This window comes from Globicephala melas, chromosome 20 (genome assembly GCF_963455315.2).
Source record: "Globicephala melas chromosome 20, mGloMel1.2, whole genome shotgun sequence".
Classification (NCBI taxonomy): domain Eukaryota; kingdom Metazoa; phylum Chordata; class Mammalia; order Artiodactyla; family Delphinidae; genus Globicephala; species Globicephala melas.
The window spans coordinates 4,078,386-4,102,644 of record NC_083333.1 but is presented as its reverse complement, the minus strand read 5'-3'; the positions used below and the strand labels follow the sequence as shown (position 1 = coordinate 4,102,644).

At 55.1% G+C, this 24,259-nt stretch overlaps 1 protein-coding gene and 1 long non-coding RNA gene across 5 annotated transcripts in view; one reads left to right on the top strand and one right to left on the bottom strand.

Annotated features, from left to right (window-relative positions):
• Positions 1 to 24,259, bottom strand: part of KSR1 (kinase suppressor of ras 1) — a 150,690-nt gene that overhangs the window by 22,443 nt on the left and 103,988 nt on the right. For 2 of the 4 annotated variants that reach the window (XM_060290110.1, XM_060290111.1), the window contains exons 3-10: positions 18,909 to 19,056; positions 14,159 to 14,618; positions 11,702 to 11,706; positions 9,118 to 9,178; positions 5,610 to 5,693; positions 3,947 to 4,008; positions 3,746 to 3,852; positions 1,845 to 2,013 (exon numbers count right to left, since the gene is read on the bottom strand). In XM_060290110.1, the coding sequence (XP_060146093.1) occupies positions 1,845 to 2,013; positions 3,746 to 3,852; positions 3,947 to 4,008; positions 5,610 to 5,693; positions 9,118 to 9,178; positions 11,702 to 11,706; positions 14,159 to 14,618; positions 18,909 to 19,056 (1,096 nt within the window). Of the gene's footprint in view, positions 1 to 1,844; positions 2,014 to 3,745; positions 3,853 to 3,946; positions 4,009 to 5,609; positions 5,694 to 9,117; positions 9,179 to 9,729; positions 9,934 to 11,701; positions 11,707 to 14,158; positions 14,619 to 18,908; positions 19,057 to 24,259 lie in introns of those variants that run through there. The other 2 variants (XM_060290108.1, XM_060290109.1) reach the window with 1 other exon arrangement.
• On the top strand, positions 332 to 1,579 carry LOC115856079 (uncharacterized). Its single transcript, XR_009560244.1, has 3 exons — positions 332 to 794; positions 1,009 to 1,054; positions 1,279 to 1,579. It is a non-coding gene; the product is annotated as an uncharacterized lncRNA (long non-coding RNA).

Sequence of the window (24,259 nt, the reverse complement as noted above, 5' to 3'; positions counted from 1 at the left end):
GATACACAGAAATGCTCCCCACAATAGAGTGGGTGGACGGTAGGAGGAGGTCCCTTCCCACCTTAACAGCCGGACCAGCCCAGCCCGTGACCAGAGAGAGAGCAGATCCTGGAGAGAGAGGGCTCTGTGCAGGGGACAATGTGAGGCCAGCCTGGGGACATCAGGGAAAGCTGAGAAGCTCTGGCAGACATCACACAAAGGACTTTTTCACTGGCTGTTGTTTTTCAAACAGGCCCTTCCTTTCAGAAAAACCCAAACTAGGACGTTCAGCAGAAGGCCCGGTTTCAGAGCATAACAATGACAGAGCAGAACACGAGAGGAGGGCGATCACGCGGGGCCGTCGCTGGGTCTCTGGGGAGGGAGAGGTGGGCTCGGGACGACACACTCATGTCGGGAGATGTCCAGCCACATGCGTGTTAAGGTGAAGGGGCAGGCAAAAAAGAAGAAGGATTCTTAAAAGTCTCACCATCCCCCAAAAGAAATCCCTGGGACCCTGGGGAGATGGGCCCAGAGAGGCTGCCTGGCCTCCTGCCAGCTGCCCCAGCCAGGGCTCCCCTGGCACAGGGAGAGCTGTGCCTCTGTCCTCCCCAGCCTGGAGCCCCAGGGGCCAGTGACAGGTGGGGCCTGGCCTGGCACTCCACGGGCTGAAGCTGGCAGTGGGCCTGGCTGGGTCCGGAGCAAACTAGAATATCCCAGCCGCCCTCCCCTGAGCTGCCACCTAAAACACACCGAGGGCCAAGACCAACTGCAAGGGGCCTCCTGGGAGGCCAGGGCCGGAGTTCAATCCCGGACGGGTGAGTGGGCTTTGCTCTGCTCCTGGGGGAGGTGGGACACCCCAGGCCTGGCCGAGCGGCGGGGTCCCTGTCCCTCTAGAGCCGGGGCAGCCGGGGCCATGGTCAGAGGTCAGCTCTGCCCTGGCACGCACTCCCCGGTGGACTCCGTGGCCTCATCCATGCAAGGGGGATAGCCTAAGCCCAGCCTCACACGGTCTCTTGTTTTATGGAAAAGGGAACCAAAGCACCCCTTTAAGCAGCTTGTCCAGACCACAGAGCAGGTAAGCCACAGAGCCCCGGATTCCCTCGCCCCAGCCTTCTGGGCCTGCCCCAGCCCCCCGTGCTGCCTGTCCTGCTTCCTGGGAGCTCAGAAGCCCCAAGTGAGCGAACAACGCCCAGGAGAAGCCACCCCATGCATGGGAGGGCAGCGTTGGGATCAGGTCAAGGACCCAGGCTTGGGGCTTCCCTGGTGGCACAGTGGTTAAGAATCCGCCTGCCAGTGCAGGGGTCACAGGTTCGATCCCTGGTCCGGGAAGATCCCACATGCCGCGGAGCAGCTAAGCCCGTGCGTCACAACTACTGAGCCTGCGCTCTAGAGCCCACAAGCCACAACTACTGAACTGGCGCGCCTGGAGCCCGTGCTCTGCACCAAGAGAAGCCACCGCAATGAGAAGCCGGCGCACCGCAACAAAGAGTAGCGCCGCAACTAGAGAAAGCCTGCGCGCAGCAACGAAGACCCAACGCAGCCAAAAATAAATAGATTAAATAAATTAAAAAAAGGAAAAAACCCAGGCTTTACATCAGACTTGGCTTTGATCCCACCTCTGCAGCTTACATGCTGTGCAGCTCAGGGCAAGCCACTTGCTCCCTCTGAACCTGCGTCCCCATCTGTAAAATGGGTGCAATCACAGCAAGTTTAAATACGGGGATGTTCTTGAGCTCGGCACAGAGCCTGGCTCCCAGCAAGTGCTCTTAGCGGCGGCAGTGTTTGACCTTGAGCCTGCCGGGGTGTGCAGAGAAGGGACATGCAACCCCACCCCTGAGGCCCGAGAAAGCCCCAAGGTGTGGTACCTGGGAAGTTGAACCTGCCGTCCCTCTGGCCGGGCGAGGGGTTGGGGGGCGTGGTGGCACTGGGTGGGTTGGACGACGTCGGGAAGGGCGCTGGCGAGGAGGGCGTGGAAGACGTGGTGGAGGACGGGTTGCTGCTGGAGTCCAGGTGGTTCATGGCCAGAGGATGCTCCTGCGGGACCAGAGACACAGGCAGTGGCAGGGACCGCCCAGCCCCGCCTGCCCCCCACCCCTCCCCGCCTAAAACGGAGGAGGTCAGCCAGGGCATCCTGGCGTTTTATGGGTCTAATATTTGAGGGGAGAACGGGACAGGGAGACGCGCACCTCAACGTCCATCCCCTGGAGGGCTCCTCTCATCTTTCTTATTCCAGCTCAAGCGTCCTTTCCTCCCCGAAGTCCTTCCCCAGTCCTGGCCGGGGCGTGCTCCTCCCCTTTATCCCCCCATGGCTCCCAGCACATTCCATCAGGGCACTTGAACTACGGTTTGTCAGCTGCAGGCGTCTTGGGTGGTTTTCTGAAGACTCTCTCTCCACCACGCTGTGTGTGTCCCCCGAGAGCAAGGACCACACCTGCTTGTCATACACCCAGGGCCTGGCTCTGCTCTGGCTACAGAGGAGGCTCTTCTAACGAGTTAAATTCAGCCTCTGACAAGCCTCTGTTTGGTGGGTGGTAACAGTGGGTGCCTAATAAATGCTCCCTCCACTCAGCAGGGGGACCTGCCGGCTAGGACATTCAGTGGCGTGGGCCCTAGCAAGGCCAGAGGGCCACCTGAGGGAGGGCTACTGGGGGGACTGAGTCTACATCAGGGGGGGACCCTGGGCCTGACCAGTGTTTCCCAGACCACACACCAATTCCTCAGGGGGTTGGGGAGGGATTCCTGGTCAAAAAAGTTGGGGCCAAGCTGGGTTAAATGCTACGTTCAACCGGTTTCTCCTCTGCAGGCCCTCAAGGCTCTGGGATGCACGGTAGACTCTGGAATCCACCAAAGCCATGCAGTGGGCTTCGCTGTCCAGCGACCACCCACACTGCCTGTTGCCAAGCTAAAGCGGGGAGGGGGCTGCAACCACTGGCCCTCACTCTGTCCGCTCACATGTCAAGGCCAGACCCTCCATCCCAGTCAGGCCAGGCCAGCCAGGGCAGGGGGCTAGCTCGAGGCAGGTTGAATCCCAGCCCCGACTCAGCAGCTGTGTGACCTTGGATGAATCAACCCACCCTTCTGAGCCACACGGTGCACTGTCCACACAGCAGGGGCATCAGCTGCTGCCTCACGGGGTTGTTTATTCGCTCAGCATTCAATACAAACGTTTCCTCGCTGCCTGTTGTGTGCCAACCGCCAAGGCAGGCGTCAGGGGCCCGACGGGAGCACAACCCCACGGGCCTGCCCCCCACAGCACCCATGCACCCTGGGCCTGCCTCTCATTCACGGGGGACCTCGTGCTCAATTTCCTCATCTGTAAAATGGAGGTGATATCAAATTCCCTGGCGGTCCGGTGGTTAGGGCTCTGCGCTTTCACCGTCGAGGGCGCAGGTTCGATCCCTGGTCGGGGAACTAAGATCCCGTAAGCCGTGTGGCGCGGCCGAAGAAAGAAAAATAATGGAGGTGATATCAGCACGTGACTTTCAGACCTACTGTGGGGATCAAATGAGGTATCAATGGAAAAAGTTCCCGACTCAGTGTAAGTACTCAGGAAATGGTGGCTCAAAATAGGGGAGGGGGGGTATGGGCACACAACTAAGATTTGGACACAAATGTGAAATCTACGAAACGGCTAAATATGGGAATCCTAAAGGCCTCCCTCTGGCCACACACCCCGGGTTGCAGTATCCTGCTCCCCTGCTGGACCTCCCCATTGGGGGTGCTTCACAGAAAGGAACCCTGGGTGAGGGTTCGCCTCACATTATACCTTTTTGGTCAGTGCTTTGGGGAGGGTTCCGAAATGGGGTTCAGCTGCTCTGTCCACCGGATTGTTGATGTCCGAGGGGACAGATTCTGTCCTCCGAAGCCTGGGTACTGTTTAAAAAGAGGGGCGTGGTAACCATCAGCAGGAAACAGGTTCAAGAAAGATGCACCCCAAATCCAGAAGGGAGAAGCGCAGGACACTCACGCGGAAGGAAGGATATTCTACAGGCGGGGGCTTCTTTTGTACACTTGTTGTGACACTTCAACCTGGTAACGAAGGCAGGGTCAGTGCACGAAAGCCACACGGGACCCCGGGACACACGCAGGGGCTCGGAAGCACTGCCTGGAAGTTTTGTGCAACACTCAACCATGACTGCCTCAGCTCCCACAAATGTCTCAACAAACATGAGCTCAAGCGTGTAGAACGTCTGATGTTAATAGTACTAGCAGCTACTATCTGTTGCGTACGACCGTGTTCCTGCCATCACCTGCCCAATCTTCACGTCAAAGCACGTTTGATTACACCCATTTTAACTTGCTGTGGGTCACACAGCGATTTCTCTTTTCTAAACAAAAGGAGACCCTCTACCCGTGTTCAGAAAGCTTGAGACAAGTCTGAACTTAAAAGAGATGAATTAGAAGGAAAATGTTTCCATTACCAAAGGGTCCCAGGGAAGCAAGGGGCAGCCCCTCCTGCTACATTCCTACACAGGCCACGTGGTCTGAGGACCAGAGTGGCAGAAGTGGAAAGAGCTGGATTCTTGGTTTGGTTCTGCCGGCTGAACCCCCTCTTGGGGTTCTCGTTGATCAAATGGGCCGATGGCTGGGGCTCTACCAACTTCACTGCAATTGCAGGAGAGCCTGGGGCTCAGAGGTTATCCTGTGCTCTCTGCATGAAAGGTATTACTTGAAAGGGTGCTGGAGGTCCCCAATTTAAAGCCAAATGGCCAGGAGCCACAAAAGACCTGGACTGGTGAGAAAGGTCTGGCGTCTCCTTTGCGTTTTCCTGATGACTCTCCTAACCACAATTTATCCAATTGACACACATGAGACCCATCACCTACAGTCTGGCAGGAGCCCAAATGCTTTAACTATACACACTAGCTCAGATTCTTGGAGCAATCCTGATGGATAGAGAGACCTGGAATCATCTTCCCAGATGTATACCTGACAAAAAATGAGGCCCAGAAAGGGCAAGCACCTTGCCCCAGGTCACACAGCAACACAGGGGCGAAGTAGACTGGGAGCAGACTCCAGGTCCATCCTCTATAAGGTGAGGGCAGCCAGACAGCAGGGGACAGACTCTGCTCACCCTACATTGTTCACTATCCTTGCCTTTCTTTCCTACCAGAAACCACAACAGTAGGAAAAAATGTTGAATTTGTATAGAATCTACATTCTCCCCTCACTCTCTTCTGGAAGTACCATGAGCCACTTCTCTGTTTCTACCATTCCCTGTCCCCATTTCCCCATTCCTTGTGTCCTAACACGTAAGGCTAAACTTCAGAACTCCTTACAGTTTCCAGAACAGTCCTGCCATTCCTCTCTGCCTTTGTACAAGATGCTTTCTTGGCCTGGAATTCTCTTTCCTCCTTAGTCTACCTGGTAAACTTCTATTCATCCTTCAGAGCCCACCTCAAATATTCCCTTCTTCTAAGAGTGCTGTGCCTGACGCTCCCTTAATCTTCCTAGAGAGGGCTGACCACTCCCTGGTGTGCTGAGATTATGAATAGGTTTAGGAACTCTCAAAGGAGTTCCTTTGAACTCCGACTTGACCTAAGGCCAAGAATCAGGTAGCAAGACTATTACTAAACTAAAAGTACGGAGTCTGCTCCCCTCTGCCACCCCTGCCACGCCCCGCCCATCACCTGCAATGCTTGCACTTCACTCCGAACATCATGCTCTTCTGGCACACGTGGCAGACCTGCGACAGCCAGGACTTGGTGGAGAACCTGCAGGGGGTGAACACACAGAAATGCTCAGAGGGGCCAGGATGAAGAAGGGTCCACAAAGCCGCAGAGAGACCAGGAGACTTGGTTCCATCCCAGAGCCCCGGGCACCCTCTCGCAGGCAGGGCAGGGACACCCAGGGGCCACTGCTTCCCCCAGGCATTCAGATTTCTTAGTCACAAAGTCTTCATTGCCAAAGTCCCAAAGCTGGTGTGGTCACCGACGCCAGCTCTCTGGCAGGCAATTCGGCAAAAGCAATCAAAATCCTAAGTGCGCACACAGAGCGATTCCAGTGCCAGGAATTCATCCAACAGATGCTCCCACGGGTGTCAAACGACGCACTGAAAAGGTTACTCACTGTAGCATGTTTGTGGCAGAAAAGACGAGAAACAAGCTGTGTCGTTTAGGTGTACAGGTGACTGACTGCATAAAGTATGATCCGTGCACACAACCGAATACCACGCAGCCGGAAAGTAAAATAAGGAAGCTCTTTTTGCACAAATAGGCAATGATCATTAAATTATGTTGTCAGTGAAAAAAGTAAGGTACAATGCAACACAACTCCACTTATGTGAAGTTCAAGTACAGGAAAAACTAACCTATGACGACAGAAGTGAAAAGTACCTCTGGGTGGTAGCACTGCGGACTGAGAAGAGCCAAAGAAAACGTTCTGGGATGTGGAGGCTCTGAATCTTCCTCTGGGTGGCATACGTGGGTGTATACATATGTAAGAATTTATTTGTGTACTTAGCTCTATATAAATTATGCCTCGATTTTAACAAGGAAAAAAGCAAAGGATAGAACAGTGTGTATAATATATGCAATATTTGTGTGAAAACAAAAAAGGAGGCGGAAGAATATACATATGTCTTTGCTTATATAAAAATATCTCCAGAAGGACACACAAGAAAGAGCCAAGATCTGCCTATAGGGGGAACTGGGGCCTGGTGACAGCAGCAGCGGCACTTTTGTCATATATATATCCTTTCAGACCTCTTGAGGTTTGAACTATAAATGTATTTCAATCCAAACTAAATAAAGTTTTAAAAAAACCACAAAAGATATATTGGAAAGGAGGATGGGGAGAGAGTGGGTGGTATCCTCCAGAGAAAAGGTCCAAGGTCCATTCATAGGGTGGGGAGGCCTGAGGGCAGAAAGAACTCACATTTTTGGAGGACTAGATGTTTTAAAGCGTTGTATATCATAGTAACAACAGAACAAACAGCAACAGTGTTTGGGGAACAGTGTGTGATGCGTCCATGAACATTAGCTTACTCCTGGGAGTGACCACCCCTGGGAGTTAGGCAGGTCTGCGACTCTTAGTCCACAAGCAAGGAAACCAGCTCAGAGAGGTTAGGTGACTTTCCCGAGGTCACACAGTCCCTGTGTGACCCGGGACCCCAGGTCTCTGAACCAGAGCACGGCTCTATAAGAGACCCCTGGGCCAGAAAATAAGGGGAAAGGCGTGGGCATTGGGGCCCGACCACACTGGCTTTGAATCCTGCCAACTACTGGCTGTGGGATGGGTCAAAGCCTTTGCAGATGAGGCCAGCACTCTCCCCTCACAGGGATCTGGGGGGGATCGCTCGCATGCTGTATGAATGTGCAGAGCCTGGACTGTGGGCGTGAACGTCACTGCTTCTACTCAGTCAAGATGGGAGCTTGTGGGGCAAAAGGACAAAGACGCCCACCCCCTTGGAACGCTTTTGAAGGAGCCCCGATCCGGCCACCTGGGATCCACACTCCCCTTCTCTCTGGTCTTTAATCTCCTCTCATGTCAACATGGGGGGAAGGGGAGCAGCTCAGTGGTATGTGAGATGATCTCCACCAGGAAGTCCTGAAAGCAGGTGGAAATGAGAGTCGGGGCTCGGCCGGAGAAGGGGCAGGTGCCAGGGAGGTGGAAGGGGCGGGGTGAGCGTCATGGGACAGTTTTCTCCCCTCACGATGGGACCAAAAACCTTCAGAGCTTCTTGTCGAGAGAGGCCTGGATCATGAATTTAGAAAAACCAAGAGGGTATGAGCGTGATGTCCCACACCCACGCCCGGAACCCAGGCAGGCAGGGCAGCCTGGCCATGCCAGACAAGAGGGGTACTGCTGCCCGGGTGGAGGGAGCGGCAGCCTGGGAAGCACTCGGGGTCCAGCTGGCAAATCCTCTGTGCGACCAGGGGCAGCCGGGGCAAAAATGAAACAGAACTGATCCCGGTGTCCCTTGGCTAAGTCGGCCTCTCTCCGGCTAGAGGCAGAGGTTAAATACCCAGCGCTCCCCAGGGCTGGACGCGTGAGCCTCACACGCACTTCACTCCATTTTATCCTCACGACAGGACTGAGAGCAAGTCCCAGCCGTAGAGGGGGAAACTGAGGCTGGGAGGGATTCCTGCCGATGGGCGATGGGGGGGTCCCCACCGGAGAGGGAACAGGAGAGGTCCTGCCCTCTCACGGCTGGGAAGATCGCACTGGACACCGGGTGGGACAGAGGGAGGCTCTCAGACCTTCACTCAGACAGCCTCCCCTGGTGCCGGAGGCTCTCCTCCCCGAGGCTCCGGGGTACAGGCGTCCCGGCCCTGCCAAGGCTCTCAACAGAGGTGCCTGGGCACCAGCCACGGGGCTCAAGCAGCGTCTCGGTGGCCACGTGACCTCGGGCAAATGACTCAAGCCCCGCGAGCCGAGTCTGCACCGCTGGGTGAGGATCCGAGGCTGGCCTCCCGCACAGGCTGGAGTGCAGCTCACGCTCCGGGGGGAAATGAGTGGGCCCTGCTGTGTTCACAGCATCCTTTAATGGGGCGGCCAGAGCACCACGCATCCCAAGGGACCATCCTGCTGGCCATCGGCACGGGGCGGAACGAGACGCAGCCCGGAGCTGCTGTTGGCAGCACACGCCAGCCTCACGAGCGCTGAGGCCGAGGCCTCTGGGCTGTCCACGTTATGGGCCCACATCAGTCACGCCAGCTGCGTGAGTGCCAGAGTCACCGGAAGCTGCTGGAATCCAGACTGGCAACCCGAGAACCTTAGGGATGGGGTCTGGAGTTTCAGCACGTTCCACGGGGCTCTGACGTGTGGCCAGTTATGTCCACGTAACTGATGCCGTGCTGGACCCAGAGGACGCTCTCGGCCCCTCCCTGGGCCTTTGACCCTGTTTCTCCTGGGACCTGTTTTTCCCCAGCAGACTGAGGAAGAGACCCAAGGAGGGGCAGGAAAGGGCCCAGCAAGTCCCAAAGGCTGCTGGTGACAGGCAGGGGCTCCAGGTGGGTGCCGGGTCGTGTCCACAGAGGCATGGACAGACAGACCGGAGGCAAAGAGCCCTGAGAGACGGGAGTCAGGACAGCCCCTCCCCACGCACTGAAGAGCGACCCCCTGGTGGAGGCTGAGCTTATATGGGCCCCAGCCCAGCTCTGTGCCCCCTCCCCGCCCCAGCCCAGCTGGGCCTACCTGTGTGTCACCGAGAGCCCGATGTCCCTTCGTACCATCTGTGGGGATCCGTGCAGGAGATCTGCGGGGAAAAGGGCCAGGTCAGGCAGGCCGAGGGGGCGCTGCTGGGGACGGCGTGTGCCTGTGACCTTCTGTCTCAGACATCACAGGCTAGGGCGGTACGGAGGGACCGCCATATGGCAGAGGGACAGTTCCCTGAACCTGCATCTAATCAAGACAGAGACGGCCAGGCGAGACCAGAGGGGGCCAGTGTGGTCACCCTCACACTTGGGCCCCCCCGCAAACAAATGGTACCACTTAGCCTCCGCAGACAGTTCAGAAATGGTCCCCGTGAGGTTTCTAGCATTGGCGGGAGGCAAAGCCAAGGTTGAGGACAGCAGCTCCGCTCCCCCCCCGTCTCTTGCACTTCCTTGCGGATGCACCCACAGGCCACCAATCCTGGCTGCTTCTTGGGAAGCGAGCAGAAGCTGCCTGACCCTTGGCGGAGGGCTTGAGGCTGGTCGGCCTTGTGGCATACCTAGCTTTCCAGTCACAAGCACCTTGAGGATTCTGCTCTGAGAGCCACCAATGCCAGGGCCCGGCAGGCAGAGGGAAGACGAGGCGAAGCCTTACCTGCTCCCACGTAGTCCAGCCCCAGCCGGGCACTCAGTCTGAGCCTTTGGGGAAGTCTCAGGCCACGAGCTTTGCCTGCCTTCCTAGAGGGCACCCTGGCCTCTCTCTCCAATCCTGGCTTCCTCATAAGAACAGGCATCCCTGGTGTTCGTGGTATAATAGGGCAAGCAGTAGGGGAGCAGCTGAAAGCAATCTGTCCATCCACCAGCAGCCCACATGTCTAACCCCATCTCCCCTCCTCCACCAGGGCACCCCCCTCCCCCCTCTCCCTTCTGCCCATACTCAACACTGCCTATCTCCTCCTAGAGCAGGGGTTCTTAACTGAGCCCATGGATGGGAACCCTCAGGGGCTCTGGGAACCCTCTGGACTGGTAAGCGGAATGATGTGTGCTTTCCCCTAGAAAGAGAGTCTACACTTTTATCCAATTATCAAATAGATCTGTGCCCCAGAAAGGTCAGGAACACAGTGCTCCAGTGATCTGTGGCCATCTCATACCCTCTGAGTCAGGCTTCCACCCCATGCTGGCCTGGCACACAGCTGGCGCTCAATAAGTGATGGTTCACTCAAGGCCAAGTACCACGCACCCAGCCACAGGAGAAGGGAGTGATGGAGGTACTGACTTTTCCTCCTACACCAAGGGGGGAGTCTGATCGGAACGAAAAGTCCTCTGCCACCCCCTGATAGTTGAACCCACAATCTCGCCAGCACGTCTGCCATGGGGCTGCCTCTTCCCAACTCCGTCCTGGGGGTGGGGGCCACCCTACCCCAGTCAGTAGCCAAAGCCATCAAAGTACATGGGTCAAAAAGGGGTTAGGTTGCCAGTCTAGGAGAAACAGACTATGGGAAAATGAGATTTTAACCATCTATCTCTGAATGCAACCTACGATTGATTTGTAATGTCTGCCACAGGCCTGGGATAGGTAGGAGGGAGGTGAGATGAGGCTGTCCCTGATGGAGATGAAATACTGGTCCTGAAGGCCTCGTCCTGCCTTCCTGCAAAACTGGGGAAGCAGCCTCACTGCTATGGTCCCTGAATTACTATAGCAGCTGGGAATGGCAGGGCCAGGCTGTCCTAGGGATGCAAGTGCTGGATTCTCCTCCAAGCCTCTGGGAAGGGCCCTGGGAGTTTCTGCCTGTGCCCTGGGGACAGGGACGTGCGCCCTCCCTCCTCTCTCACCCCGGTGGTCCTGCAGTCAGATCCATTCTGGCAGAGTCACTGCCCCTCCGCATGTCTAAGACCCTGCTGACAGCCTCATCACTCTGCTTAGCCAGCTCAGGACAGTACAAAAATAAGCTGTTTTGCTCAGGCAAAAGCCAGACGTCTCTGCATTTCCACTGAGACCATCAAAAGCAGACCCCAGAGGTCACTTCCCTCTACTTTGACAGCGCAGCCACGTGCAAGAACCAGCTCTCAACCCAGAGGCAGACAAGGGACTCAGAGGTTGCCTAGGCATCCTCGTCCCCTCCCAAGGGGATATTCGCACCCTCCGATCTCTCAGGGCCTCATTCAGAGCCGACCACGTTCCTGCCTCCAGGGAAGTTCCTCTCCTGAACAGAGGGGTCCCGAGACGTCAGCTAGGCTCTGCGTATGGCTACCGTCCACCTACACCGGACAGACAGTGCCTCTCTCCCGGGAGCGAGGCGTCACCATGGCAGCCCAGCTGGTAAACACTCCCTGTCAGAGGTCACCTGGCGGGGGAGCAGCAAGGTGCAAGTGGGACCCCCCCATAGGGCTGTCCGCGGACTGTGACGCTCTCAAGGTCTCAGCTTCTCAGAGCGGCTGCTGGCTGGGCCACCTCGTCACCTGAAGGTTCCCTGTCCTAGAGCTATTTTCCTGCCCAGCATCTCTGCTTCTGGACCATGGAAAGGCCAGCAGACTAAGAGAGGGTCGAAGAAATCCACCCTTGATGGGGACAGCGACACAAACAGGACTCCTGGGTGGCAGAGGGGATGAAAATGAATCACTCTTACCGAACCTGCAGGAGACAAAAAAGACAGAAAGTAGGATTATGTCACCGCACTGGCCTGGTGTTTCCCAGAACATCAGCCCTTGGGTGGGAGCAGGCAGGGTACTCGGACGAGGACTTTGAGCGCCTGGGGCATGGGGCCAGGCTGGCTAAGTGACCGGGGAACGTTTCCTCAATGAGAAGGGCCAGAGGTAGCTCCCCCGGTCCCCCACCAGTGGACAATGGAGCTATACCCTGCACTTTAATACATTAGCTTTTCTAAGCCTCGCCAGCCACCTGCATGGTAATTAGAGTTCACTCCATTTCACAGCTGAGGAAACAGGCTCACAGTCTCCCAAGGTCATGTGCCTGTAGGTGTGGGAGCCCTGCCCAGAGCCCTGGAAGGAGGGGTGCTCGGCCCAGGCAGGAGGGGGGCTCAGGCAGCCAGGGAGGAAGTGGCTGGGGCAGGAGGTGAGGAGGACAGTTGTAAGAGCAGAGAGGCAGCCCCCAAGCAGGGCCAGGCCAGGACGTGCCCTGAGCGATGCCTCCCGGGGGTGCCGCTGTCCCAGGGACGAAGAGAGCTAGGAACCCAGGCCACTCAGTCCACCCTCAGGGCTCATTGAGGGCAGCAGGGTGGCCTGAGCACCCATGTCAGTGCCAGTTTTGGTGGCTTTGTGGGGACCTGACTCAGAATCTCAGGGCCCAAGGCCCAGCTCACCAACGGTGGGATCTGAGGAAGTAGTGTCATCTGCCCGAGGCTCTGTTCTCTACCCAGAGCTGGGGGTGAGACCAGAGCCCTCCTAACACTCTTTTAAGGGAAAAAAATGAGGAAAGAGATGCACTGGGGTTTGCCCACTGAGATGCCCTCTGATGGACCCGTGTCCATGTTTCCACATGGTCATTATCACTGTGCTTCCTGAGAGAAGATCCAGAGGGGGAGGAAGGCTCAGCCCTTTCGGGGGGTGGGGGGAGAAGGGAGGATCCAGGCCCCAGCAGGACAGCCTGATCGAGAGTGGCAGGTAGGTCACAGGTAGATTTCTCTCCTTGGGTGACACACACTCAAAACCATCAGAGATGTCCAGGGTCTATCCCATAAGGGACCCAAGATAGCCTGCACTGGGATGGGGGAACAAGCCCACGCGAGACCAAAAAAGACCATGTCAGGAGAGGGGCCAGGTCTCCAACCCTCAGAAGTACAAGAAGGTAAGAGGCACTCAAAGAAAACTCCCTCCTCCCCTTCTGCCCTGTCCACAAGGGTATATTGACAAGGGCGATTTTTGTAATAGCAAAAGAACCTAAATGTCCATCAAGAGGGGAGGAATTAGTTAAACTATACACTGGAAAGAGGTAAAAAAAAAAAAAAGTTAAAAAGATGAGGTAGGGCTTCCCTGGTGGTGCAGTGGTTGAGAGTCCGCCTGCCAATGCAGGGGACACGGGTTCGTGCCCCAGTCCATGGACGCTGAACCTGCGCGTCCGGAGCCTGTGCTCCGCAACGGGAGAGGCCACAACAGTGAGAGGCCCATGTACTGCAAAAAAAAAAAAAAAAAAAAAAAAAGATGAGGTAGTTTGAATAATTATAGATATATACAAAACTGATAACCTGGTTGGCTCCTGAAAGGAAAAGGAAAAATGGTAGGGAGTGACTTTATACTCTACAAAGCTCTACACAAGCTACAAAGCTTTTGGATACTGGACTATGTGACTGTTACTACCTATAAAATAAACAGATTAAAATTTTTTTATAAATAAATAAGAGAGTAAGGTGTTTCAAGAGGTACTGACATGAAGTGCTCAGAAATAAAGGTAAGTTGAAAAAAATAGGGTATAGAACAGAGTACATAGTAATTGATAATCATTAGTGGTTTCAACATGATATTCTAATTCCCCCTTCTGCACACATGGGAGGATGACATTCCTTGGTTCCATTGTTTGGGTAGGGCCGTAAATGGTGAGTGGCACTTTCAGGAAAAAGCATTTAATTGCTCGGTTGTAACATCTAAAGTTCTTTTTTCCTCTGCCACAGTGGGATGTTCTAGACAATGTCCCAGCCTGGAATCTGAAATGAGGCTGACCGTGACGGACAGGTAGCATGACCAAGAAATAAATCTTTGTTATTTTAAGACCCAAAGATCTGGGGGTATTTGTTATTGCAGCATAACCCAATCTAACCTGGCTGACACATGGTATCATTTTGTGTGTGTGTGTGTATGTGTGTGTGCGTGCGTGCGTGCGTGCGTGCGTGTGTGTGTGTGTGTGTGTGTGTGTTCAGAAAGAAATCTAGTAGGATTCGGCCCAAACTGATAAGGTAGTCTGGGGAACGGACTGAGAGATGGCAGCATCTTTCACTTTTCACGTTGCAGCTTCTATGTTGGCTGATTTGGTCCGTTTTCAATCGAGCCTGTGTTACCTTTACAATGAGAAAACTGCAGACAGAACTTTCAGTAGACGGCAAACTCAGCACCTGCCTGGCAGGAACACTTACCTCATCGGGGAGACCTCGTCGATGCGGTTCCCCAGCTGAGACTCGTGGGACTTGCTGCGGGTGAGCGTGGGGAAGCTGGGCAGCAGCTGGAAGACCTTGCGGCTGGGCGGGGGCGGCGTTCTGGGCGGCTTCAGCTTGGTGTGCCGGCGGAGCTGGGGCGTGGTCGGCGGGGTGATGAAGCTGGGCAGCGCGCGGGGCGTCAGTCGGCCGCTGGTGTGCAGGGAGATACAGGCGTCCGCGAGGCCCTCGCCGGGGCCGGGGCTTGGGGAGTCCGAGGTGGGCAGAGCGGACACGGAGACGGAGCGTGGGCCCTGGGCACCGCTGCCCACTCTGCCCAGCTGGGAGCTTCCTGGGGGCCAGGGCAGGCTGGCTGGCGAGAGGCTGTCCGCGGGAGGCCCAGAGCCACTTTCCCGTCGGGCATCCGACGGACTCCAGCCCGAGTCCTCTTTGTGGTCTCCGCCTGCGGGCCAAGAAGTCGAGTCACAGATGCTTGGGGCTGGAGGGATTCACAGGTGAGGTGGCCAGGACCCAAGAGCACAGTTCCTTAGCGGAGGCTCCAACTGCCAGCCTTCACCTGTTTAAGGCCACTGGTGCACACACACTAAATTCCACACTATCTGGCTGGCTGCGGGGGCACCAGCATAGATATCACTGTCCCCAATTTACAGAGAGGAAAATGAGGACCAGAGAGGGAATGCGCAGGGCTCCTGCTGGCAGGTCTGTGCGGAGCGGGCGAGGAAACCCACCCCCAAAGTGGGAGACCTCAGAGAGGGAAGTGGTGACTGACCTCTAAGAGTTAGGGAAGGGAAGCTGGGCTGTGCGAAGGGATAACTCCCCTCCAAGAAAACTCAATCATCGGGAAAACAGGCTGCGCCGACCTTCCGACAGCAAATTGCCCTGGGAATTTACTAGAAAAGAGATCCAGCTAGAAAGAGATCAACAGCCACTTCCTTTGGAGAGGAGCCTCTGAGTGACTTTTGGCTGTCCTCGTGGTGACTCTCTGCCTGAGGCCTTGAGGCTCCAGGGGTTCCAACTCAATGACACGGCCTGTCCATTCATTCGAGTATATGCCGGGTGTCAAGGCATAAAAAAAAGACACATCCGTGGTGTCTGAGGAGTCCAGTCAGAGGGACGGACACTTAACACGGCGTGCTGTGTGCTGACGCAGAGACGCATGGGGACTGAGAGGGTACAGCGGAGGAGGACCCTAAATAGCTTGGGGGTCAGGGGGCTTCCCAGCGGAGGTGGCAACAGGGCTGGGCCAGCTGGGGAAGACGTGGAGAAGGTGTACCAGGCAGAGAGAACAGTGCATGCAAAGGCAGGGAGCACACAGCACTTTCGGGCAATGACTCCGCGTCCCACAAGACTTGAGAGGTCAGGACAAACCAGGGAGAGGCAAGAGATGAAGTTGGAGGGTCAGCCCACCTGGGGCCAGCTCCGGAGGGGCCTTGGATGTCTTGCCAAGGGCTTGAGGTTTGACCTTACAGGAAATGGGGAGATAGTGAAGGGGTAGGGGCAGGAAGAAAGGACCCCCGTCCACAGAGACTCTGTTGTGGGGAAGAAGACACCTCCCTCGTATTTATCAATGACTGGAAAGTACAGGAGGGCAGATTTTGACTCAAGGCAAAATGAACTTTCACCCTGTAATCCTTCTACTTTGCGAGTTGTACCCTGTCTTCCTAAATCCGCCCAGCATGGTGAGGTTGCTGAGATTCAGAGAGGCTGTGTACACTGCCAAGGTCACACAGCTAAGTAAGCAGTGGGATGGGAACCGAGCTCTCGATCTCAACCACAGCACTGGGCCTCCTCCCCCAAGGCTACCGATGCTGAACAACCTATAACGGCACAGCCTTCGGAGGTAATGAGCTCTCTGCCATCAGAGGTAGTCAAGCCTAGCCCACAGAGCCATCTATTAGAGACGGTGCAAAGGGATCATCCTTCGCAGTTCTTAGGGTTTGTCCATTCCATCCCCTCCTCAAACGCCCTTCCTCCTACCTCACTGCATGGTGACTTTCTATTCATGGATCAACTTGGAGAATGAGTTATTCGTCTGTGCATTCCTTTAGGCTTGCTCCTTTAGAACTGTGGCCAAGACCTACACTTTAATTTATAAACTGGCCTATAGGAGGCACTGGACACACTCTTGTTGAGGGGATGAAAGAATGAGTGCCATGGGTTCACGGGCAAGTCTGCCACCAAAGGAAACAAGCCCTCGATTCTTCAAACTGTCTATTTAATCACCACTGCTTTGAGCCAGCTCATGGATGGCAAATGGCTCTTGTGCATGCCAACACCAGTCAACTGGCAGTGGCTGCTTGAGAATGACTCTGGAGTCACTAAGTAGGAAGAGCTCAGGGATTGATTAGTGATGTCTGCCATGGATGAAGGACGGGGAGTATCAGCAAGCATGATCTTCTCCTGTTCACCAGCCACTGGCATAAAGAAACATCCTTCATTACGTTTCTTAAGACCAGAGACATCCACATTTTCCATGACCCCACAGGCCTAATACTGAAAAGAGCATCTAATATGCACCAGGCTCTAGACTAAGTACTTCTCCTTAACTCATTTAATCCTCGCAGCAATTCTATGTGAGGAAGTGTTGTTGTTATGTCCATTTTACTCATAAGGAAGATGCGGCACAGTGAGGTTAAATAACGGGCCAGGGTCCCGTGGGTTCTAAGTGGCTGAGCAGAGTGCTAGGCCCAGGCAGTCTAATTCCACAGTCTATCTTTACTGCAGCCTGACTGCTCTCACCTGGCCCTGTCGGGTGCCATGAAGACTCTGATTGCATGACCTGAGAGACAGGGTGATCACAGTTACCCACCCAGCCCCCAGCAGGTACACTCGAAGTGCAGCCACTACTGGGCAGACCCATCTGCCTGCCCGTGTCCTGGACTGGGGTGCGGTGGGTCCCTCTTGGGGATGTAGGGGTATCACAAGCCGAGATGGAATGAGAAAGAAGCACCTGGAATAGACTCTCTGCCCAGGACCTCCTCGGGGACATAGTGGAAAAAGCACCCTCTGAGGAAGAAAACTGGGTGCAAAGCCCAGCTCTGCCACGTGTCAGGTGCGGGACCCCAGACAACTCATCCAGGGCCTCCAGTGCTCGGATGCTTTAGCAACAAAAGGAGCTCACCACCACCTCTTAAGAGGACGTTGCCGGGCTTCCCTGGTGGCGCAGTGGTTGGGAGTCCGCCTGCCGATGCAGGGGACATGGGTTCGTGCCCCGGTCCGGGAAGATCCCACGTGCCGCAGAGCGGCTGGGACCGTGAGCCATGGCCGCTGAGCCTGCGCGTCCGGAGCCTGTGCTCCGCAACGGGAGAGGCCACAACAGTGAGAGGCCCACGTACCACAAAAAAAAAAAAAAAAAAGGCTGTTGCCACATGTGTGTCAAGTGCCTGGCACGTAAGAAGTGCTTCGTAAATTAGTGATCTTCCTATCTTGGCACCCAGGATGGACAGACAGCAGCCTTAACACACGGGGGTCACCACCACCCAATGGCTGGCTCCTCTACAACTGTTTCTAATGCAGGCATAGAGCGGGAGGGCTGAGACAAGGTCCCCCAGATTCCCAGCTTGGGTGGCAAGTACTTCTCTTTCTTTTTTTTTTCTGACTGTTGTCTGAAGGTGACTGACAGCAATGGCTGAATTAATCCATCAGAACTATCTTTTCTCTTGACATAAAGAAAAAAGACAGTGAAACGTGCACAGGTGGCAAGGGCCGAGGCTCAAGTCACAGCTCTGCCGCCCACTGCTGTGTGTCCTTGGTTGCCCTCTCTGGGCTCAGTCTCCTGCTCTGTAAAACGTGGGGACAAGACTGCACGGTACTTGCCAGAGGCCAGATGTGTTGAGGTTTTCCGAACTAAGTGAAGCTCTGGGCTCTGTGTTCAGAGGAAGACTTGGTACAATGGGGCCAGGGAAGAAATTAAGCACAGTCCTCTCTGGGAAAAAAAAAAAATCGAGTAGAATATAAACCTCAGAGCCTTCCTTAAGCTTCAGGCAGACAGAGATAAGACAAGTGGCTCAGCGAGTTAAAAAATGGAGCAAATTCCATTCATCAGGCGCATTTTAAAGGCTTATCTGGGTGGTCATGGGAGCGTTAAGTCAGGGCATTTGAAGCTGTTTCCAGGGCAAGATTTAGAAAGCCTGCAAATAATTCCCGAGGAACATTATTCATAATGCCAGGATTATACACTTCGCCTGAGGCGGCCATGTCCACACTCACAGCTCAAACGAGGTACAGTTTCTCTCCTCAGGCTTGCTTCAGGCTGAGCCCACACCAGCGCGGGCCCTTCTGAGCACACAGCCCAGCCGGCTGGCCGATGGGGATGGAGAGGGGAGGGGGAGGGGAGGGAGAGGGCAGGGAGAGGGGAGGGAGGGGGCTGGGTTGCAGGAAACTACAGAAGAGTCACAGAGCCCCACAGAGGTGCTCCACGGGGAGCACCTGCCCAGCAGACCAGCCTGGGGCTCCTAACGATGGCTCAAGCTTCATCCAGCCCAGTTGGGATCCGGGAGCCTTCTGTCTCAGGGAGAGCCCTCTGCCTCGGGTCAGGTCCATCACACGCTTTCTGAGGGTGGACCCTGGCTGTTCCAAGCTGGCCCAGAGACCCTGATCACACCGGCCCCACCCCGTCATCCATCCCAGCAAAAGCCCTGGCGCCCAGGGAACCAGGCCAAGCCTGGGAGAGAAGTCCAGTGTCCAGGCCAAGGGAGAGGGAGAGGGAAACGATGGGGCTGGTCCTACCTACCCAGGCCTGTCACCTTCCGCAGGCAGGTGAGGGCGTACTGCAGGCGGCCACACTCCTCGGCACTGGCCCCGCAGCGCCGCAGCGTCTCCTTCACCTTAGCCTCGTTCATGTCCAGCAGGGCATCCAGCGTGAGCTCGCAGAGGATCTCCTGAGGAGGCACAGGACAGGCGGAGCGCCGGCTGAGCAGTCACCCTCCTCCCAGCCGGGCCAGCCTCCCGCTGAGTGGCAGGGGCCAGCTGCTGGCGGGCTGGCCTCTGACCCAGAGCCTCCACTTGTCCGAGGACACCAGCAGTCAACCCTGGCCCCCGCCCCCAGCGCTCTGAGACAGCAGCTGAAGCAGAGATGCCAAAACTTGGGGTTGGGGGGAAAGGAAGGAAAATACCAGAAAAGTTCTGATAAGAGTGTGTTCCCTTCTCGTCTCTTTTTATTTATTCTTCTACACAGGAGAATGATGAAACACCACGACTTTTTAGAACGACAAGTACTTCAGATAAAGATAGCCCTTTACAATTTTGCTGTCTCTGAATCAGACAAAATAGGTTTCAAATAAAATTGACTGACGGAGAGAAGGATGACAAAGAATTAACCCTCGCCAAGCACAGTGTAGGTCCTTACTACCCGGCTTTATCTGATTCTCAGTCGCACCCTTCCAAGGTTTCAAGGTAGCGGACATAAGTGAGATGTCCGAAGGATGGAAAGACTGGTGCAGACTCTGAGGAGGGAGGGGCCACACAGAAGGAACGGGGTGGCCTCGAGGAGACAGAGTGGCCCCTGGCGGACCAGCAAGAAGGGAACCTCAGGCCTGAGGCCACAAGGAAGTGGATTCTGCCAAAGACCTGAACGCACTTGGATGTGAGTTCTTCCCAAAGCTTCCAGGTAAGAGGCCGGCCTGGCTGACACCCCGACTTTGGCCGGGCAGGTTGCTAAGCAGGGAAGCTGGACGAGCCCCTGGGGACCTCTCCATCCAGTCTTCTTCCTACAGGACTGGGAGCTAACATATGAGGGATGGTTTAAGCAGCTAAGTTCGTGGTAATTTGTTACACAGCAAAGAAAATGAGGACAGAGAGCGAATATTTGAATCAAGGCCTAACCCCAAAACTTATGCTCTTTCCTCTCATCAAGGAGTGGGGAAACCCCTCCGGCTCTGATTACTTTGAGCCACATGGGATACGGAGCCTGGAGCTCAGAACAATGGGACACGTCCCTGGCCTCAAGTGGCTTGTGGAGTGACTGACGTGAAAATAAGTTACTGCAATGCAATAAGATATGGCCCAGCAGAGGGAAAGCTCAAAGAGCTATGGGACCAGTGGTGAGCTTGGGGGGCTGCGGGGGGTGCGGGTGTTGTCCCCTTTCTGGAGTTTCCAGATTTTCTATAACAGGGAAGGCCAAACATCCCACATCAAATGATTCATATAAGTTTGCAGGTTTTTTTTGTTTGTTTGTTTGTTTGTTTTTTGCGTGGGCCTCTCACTGCTGTGGCCTCTCCCGTTGCGGAGCACAGGCTCCAGACGCACAGGCCCAGCGGCCATGGCTCACGGGCCCAGCTGCTCCGCGGCATGTGGGATCCTCCCGGACCGGGGCACGAACCCACGTCCCCTGCATCGGCAGGCGGACTCTCAACCACTGCGCCACCAGGGAAGCCCTAAGCTTGCAGTTTTTGATCTAAGCTGATTTTCATTGATTTTATTAGCCAGCTGTGCCTAATTTTACGAGAGCAATGTTATGGTCAGTCAATCCATGGTGCTATAAACCTTAAACTCAAGTGTCAAAACTGAACCTGATGAAGATACCGGCTATGAGTCACTAGGGCAATGGTTTGGGGGCTCTGTGACGCCTGGGGGGTGGGGCCACATCTGAGGCCTGGCATGTGGCCCCTGGTGTCTGGCCGCGTCCCCTCTCCCCACCTTTGTGTCTTGTATGTATATTCTTCAGTCTCCAGGGTTGTGGGAAAGAATCTCATGGCTGTTTAGAATGACTCACACCAAAAATGAGAAATAAACAGATACCCCAAAGCACCCAGAAGCTCATCATTGGTCTGGACAAACCCCTGGTTGTCAGACATCCTTCCAGACGATAAAATGGGAACGGGAAACCGTGGATAAGAACAGCACACAGAGCAGGCTGATTAGATAATGGTCCCAGGGCAGAAGCTTTTATTCAATCAATGTGTCTTCCTCTATTGTCTTCAATAACACTCTTCACTGAAATGCTATCTTGACATCTTTTGCCCTCATTTCACTATGAAAAGCTATTTGGCAATATTGTCAGGGGAGAGGAAATGGAAGTGACGTTGACCTGCACAAAACAACCCTCCACCTTTCCCTAGGGTGCCCTCAGTGCTCACCCGCACATGCGCGGTTCCCCAAGGCTGTGATGACTCAGCAGTTCTACAGAACGTGGAGATTCCAGTATCTGCTTGATTTGGGGATGGAGGTGGACTGATGACGACAAAGACAAGCCTAGGAACCCAATCCCCAATCTAACTACAATGCAAAGTCAGATTTTTCTTTTCTTTTATATTCCTTTCCTCCCTGCCCACACCAAGTTTCAGTTTCTCAAGCATAATAACTACATTTATTATTACAAACTATTTGCTAGTGCTTTACAATACGTTCAGGGCTTTGTGTACTGTCTCCACTCAAAACAATGCAGCAAGGAGATGCTGTGAAGCCCATGTTATTGAGGCTCAGGGACCTCACGCGGTGCAAGTTAATAAATGGCGAGGCCACAACTGAAACCCCAGTGTGCTGGGTCCCAAAGCTCCTTCAACTGTTCCCCACTGTCACTCGTGAACTTGGGCAAAGCCTTGGGACGCAGCAGCTATCTTGGGGAAAATGATTTTTTTCAAAGTAAAGGAATTAATTTCTACCTGCTTTCTGGAAAAAAAAATATACATATACATATCCTGTAAATTGGAAGTCCTTTGTCTTTTTTTTTTTTTTTTTTGCGGTACGCGGGCCTCTCACTGTTGTGGCCTCTCCTGTTGCGGAGCACAGGCTCCGGGCATGCAGGCTCAGCGGCCATGGAAGTCCTTTGTCTTTAGCGAGCAAAGAGAGAGAATATGTTCAAATCCATTCCCTTTTTTAAAAAAGGGGAAAAAAAGGTATTTCCTTACAGCTTCGAATGAGCTGGAAAGTTTCTCTCACTCCCCCGAGACTTCAGGGCTCAGTCCACCCCGTGGGAATAAGGCAGCAGGGGCCGCTTTCCCTTCCCTCCTGTGTAGGCCACCAAACCTCACACGTGGATGCGATTCTCCCCCTCACAGCCACAGGCACAGCCAAGTCGCAGTTAGGAAGTTATTTCAGACCAGAGTAATTCAGGTACAGTTCTGGATAATCTCTAAACCGAAAGCAAGTTAGGGGGACTTCCCTGGTGGTCCAGTGGTAAAGAATCCACCTTCCAATGCAGGGTACGCGGGTTCGATCCCTGGTCAGGAACTAAGATCCCACATGCCTCGGGGCAACTAAGCCCACGCGCCACAACTACTGAGCCCGAGCGCCTCAACGAGAGAGCCCAGGTGCCGCAAACTACAGAGCCCACGCGCCCTGGAGCCCACGGGCCACAACTAGAGAAGAGAAAACCTGCACGCCACTAGAGAGAAGCCCATGTACCCCAACGAGTGCTGCAATAAAGATCCCACATGCCGCAAGGAAGATCCGACGCGGCCAAATAAATAGATTTTTTTTTTTTTTTTGAAAAGAAAGCAAATTAGGGAATGAGCCTCACCGCCTGCTGACGGTGAACTCACGGGCCTGTCGACAACCCAGCAGGCGAAGGCACCCTGAAATGCTCTCAGGTCTGAGAGGCCCCAAGGCTGTGGAGGGCCTCCACCTGCCTGGAGTCACACGAAGATGCCAAGTTGTCTCAAAGCCAGGCGTCCAGACCCTGGCATTCTGGAGAAGGGACCAAGGCTGAGTGTCCACACTGCTTCAAGGAGAATTACTGCCCACCCCACCACAGCTTCTGTCTAACGAAGAAAACGTGAACTGGAAACCAGGAAGGGAAGACATGGCTGCCCAGCCTGCTACAGGAGACGTTCTGGGTCCACCCAGCCTCGGGTCAGCATGTGAGCGCAGGGGTGGGCAGAGGGGCCACAGGACAGGGCACACTGGCTCCCCGCCTCTGCCCGTTCCCTCGAGCCACGACTTATGTCTCCGGCAGGTGACGTTATATTACTCTTTCTGATAATAATTAGAGGGCAGGACCACTGGAGCATGGAGATGACTCCCAATCTATGATCACGAAACGGCTGCTTCTGTTCTCTGCAGCAGAAGGTGGGGACGGGCTGGGCCAAACACGCTGCGCCCTTCCCCACCCATCCCAGCTGCTGACGGCAACTGGTGTCACAGGCCAGGCTGGGTATCAAATGGTGTCCCAGGACTTACCAGCAGCCACGGGGCTGCCTGGAGTCTATACTTAGCAACCTGTGCCGGCTGACACTGAAGGCCGCCCCCCCCAGCCGTGGCCGGTCAGGCGGGCCGTGGAAATGCCATGGGCTTCACAGCCTGTGTGTGGACCGTGTGCCGCAAGAACCTGTGGCAGCTCAGGATGGAACTCGGGTGAAGGCCTGGGCTGAAGGAAGACAGAGACGCAAGCCCATACTTGGTGTCTCCGTCTAGCGTTCTGTCTAGTCCTAGAGCACAGCATGGTTCAGTCACGGCAGTAACTGTCTCAATCAGTGTGGCAGGCGCGCAAGGTCCATAGGCCGAACCTGGATTTCTGGTGCACGAGCAGAGATGTCCACCAGCTTCCCCGGCTGGGGCTTAATTCAAGGGCCAGGATCCTTCCCCACAGATGCTTGCCTGGGAACTGGTCCCACCAGAGAGACCAGAGGTGGGCCCCCAGAACCATGTGGATGGTGACGTGGGACCCTGGCACCCCTCTGTGGCCAGGGCTCAGTGGGAGGGCTAGGACAGAAGAGGCAGAGGAGCTAGGGGTGCCTATGGCAGCCCAGGCCGGGAGCCCCCATGCCTCCAGCTGGCAAAGGAGAACCTGACAGAGGTTCCTTCCTGCCTTCTCACCACCGCTGGCGCTGAAGGAGAGGGGGTGAAACTTGGATAATAATAGTTGGATATTCTGGGAGGCACGGGAGGGGCTAAGGCAGTAGGGGCCTGGGTCAGGCGCCTCCTGGGGTTTCCATGGAGATCAGCGGACAGCTTGGGGATACTGGCTTTGTCTGTGGACCAGTCCTGGACCTAGTCACTATCCCAGCCCTAGAAAATGAGGAAAAGCCCCTCCTGGGAGAAGTCAGCCCCTTCCGGGAGGGCTTCTCTCCACTACCTCCCAGCTAGCTGACCAGTACAGCAAAAGGAGGATCAGACTTGGTCCTTGGAACCCTCTTGACCTTGGGC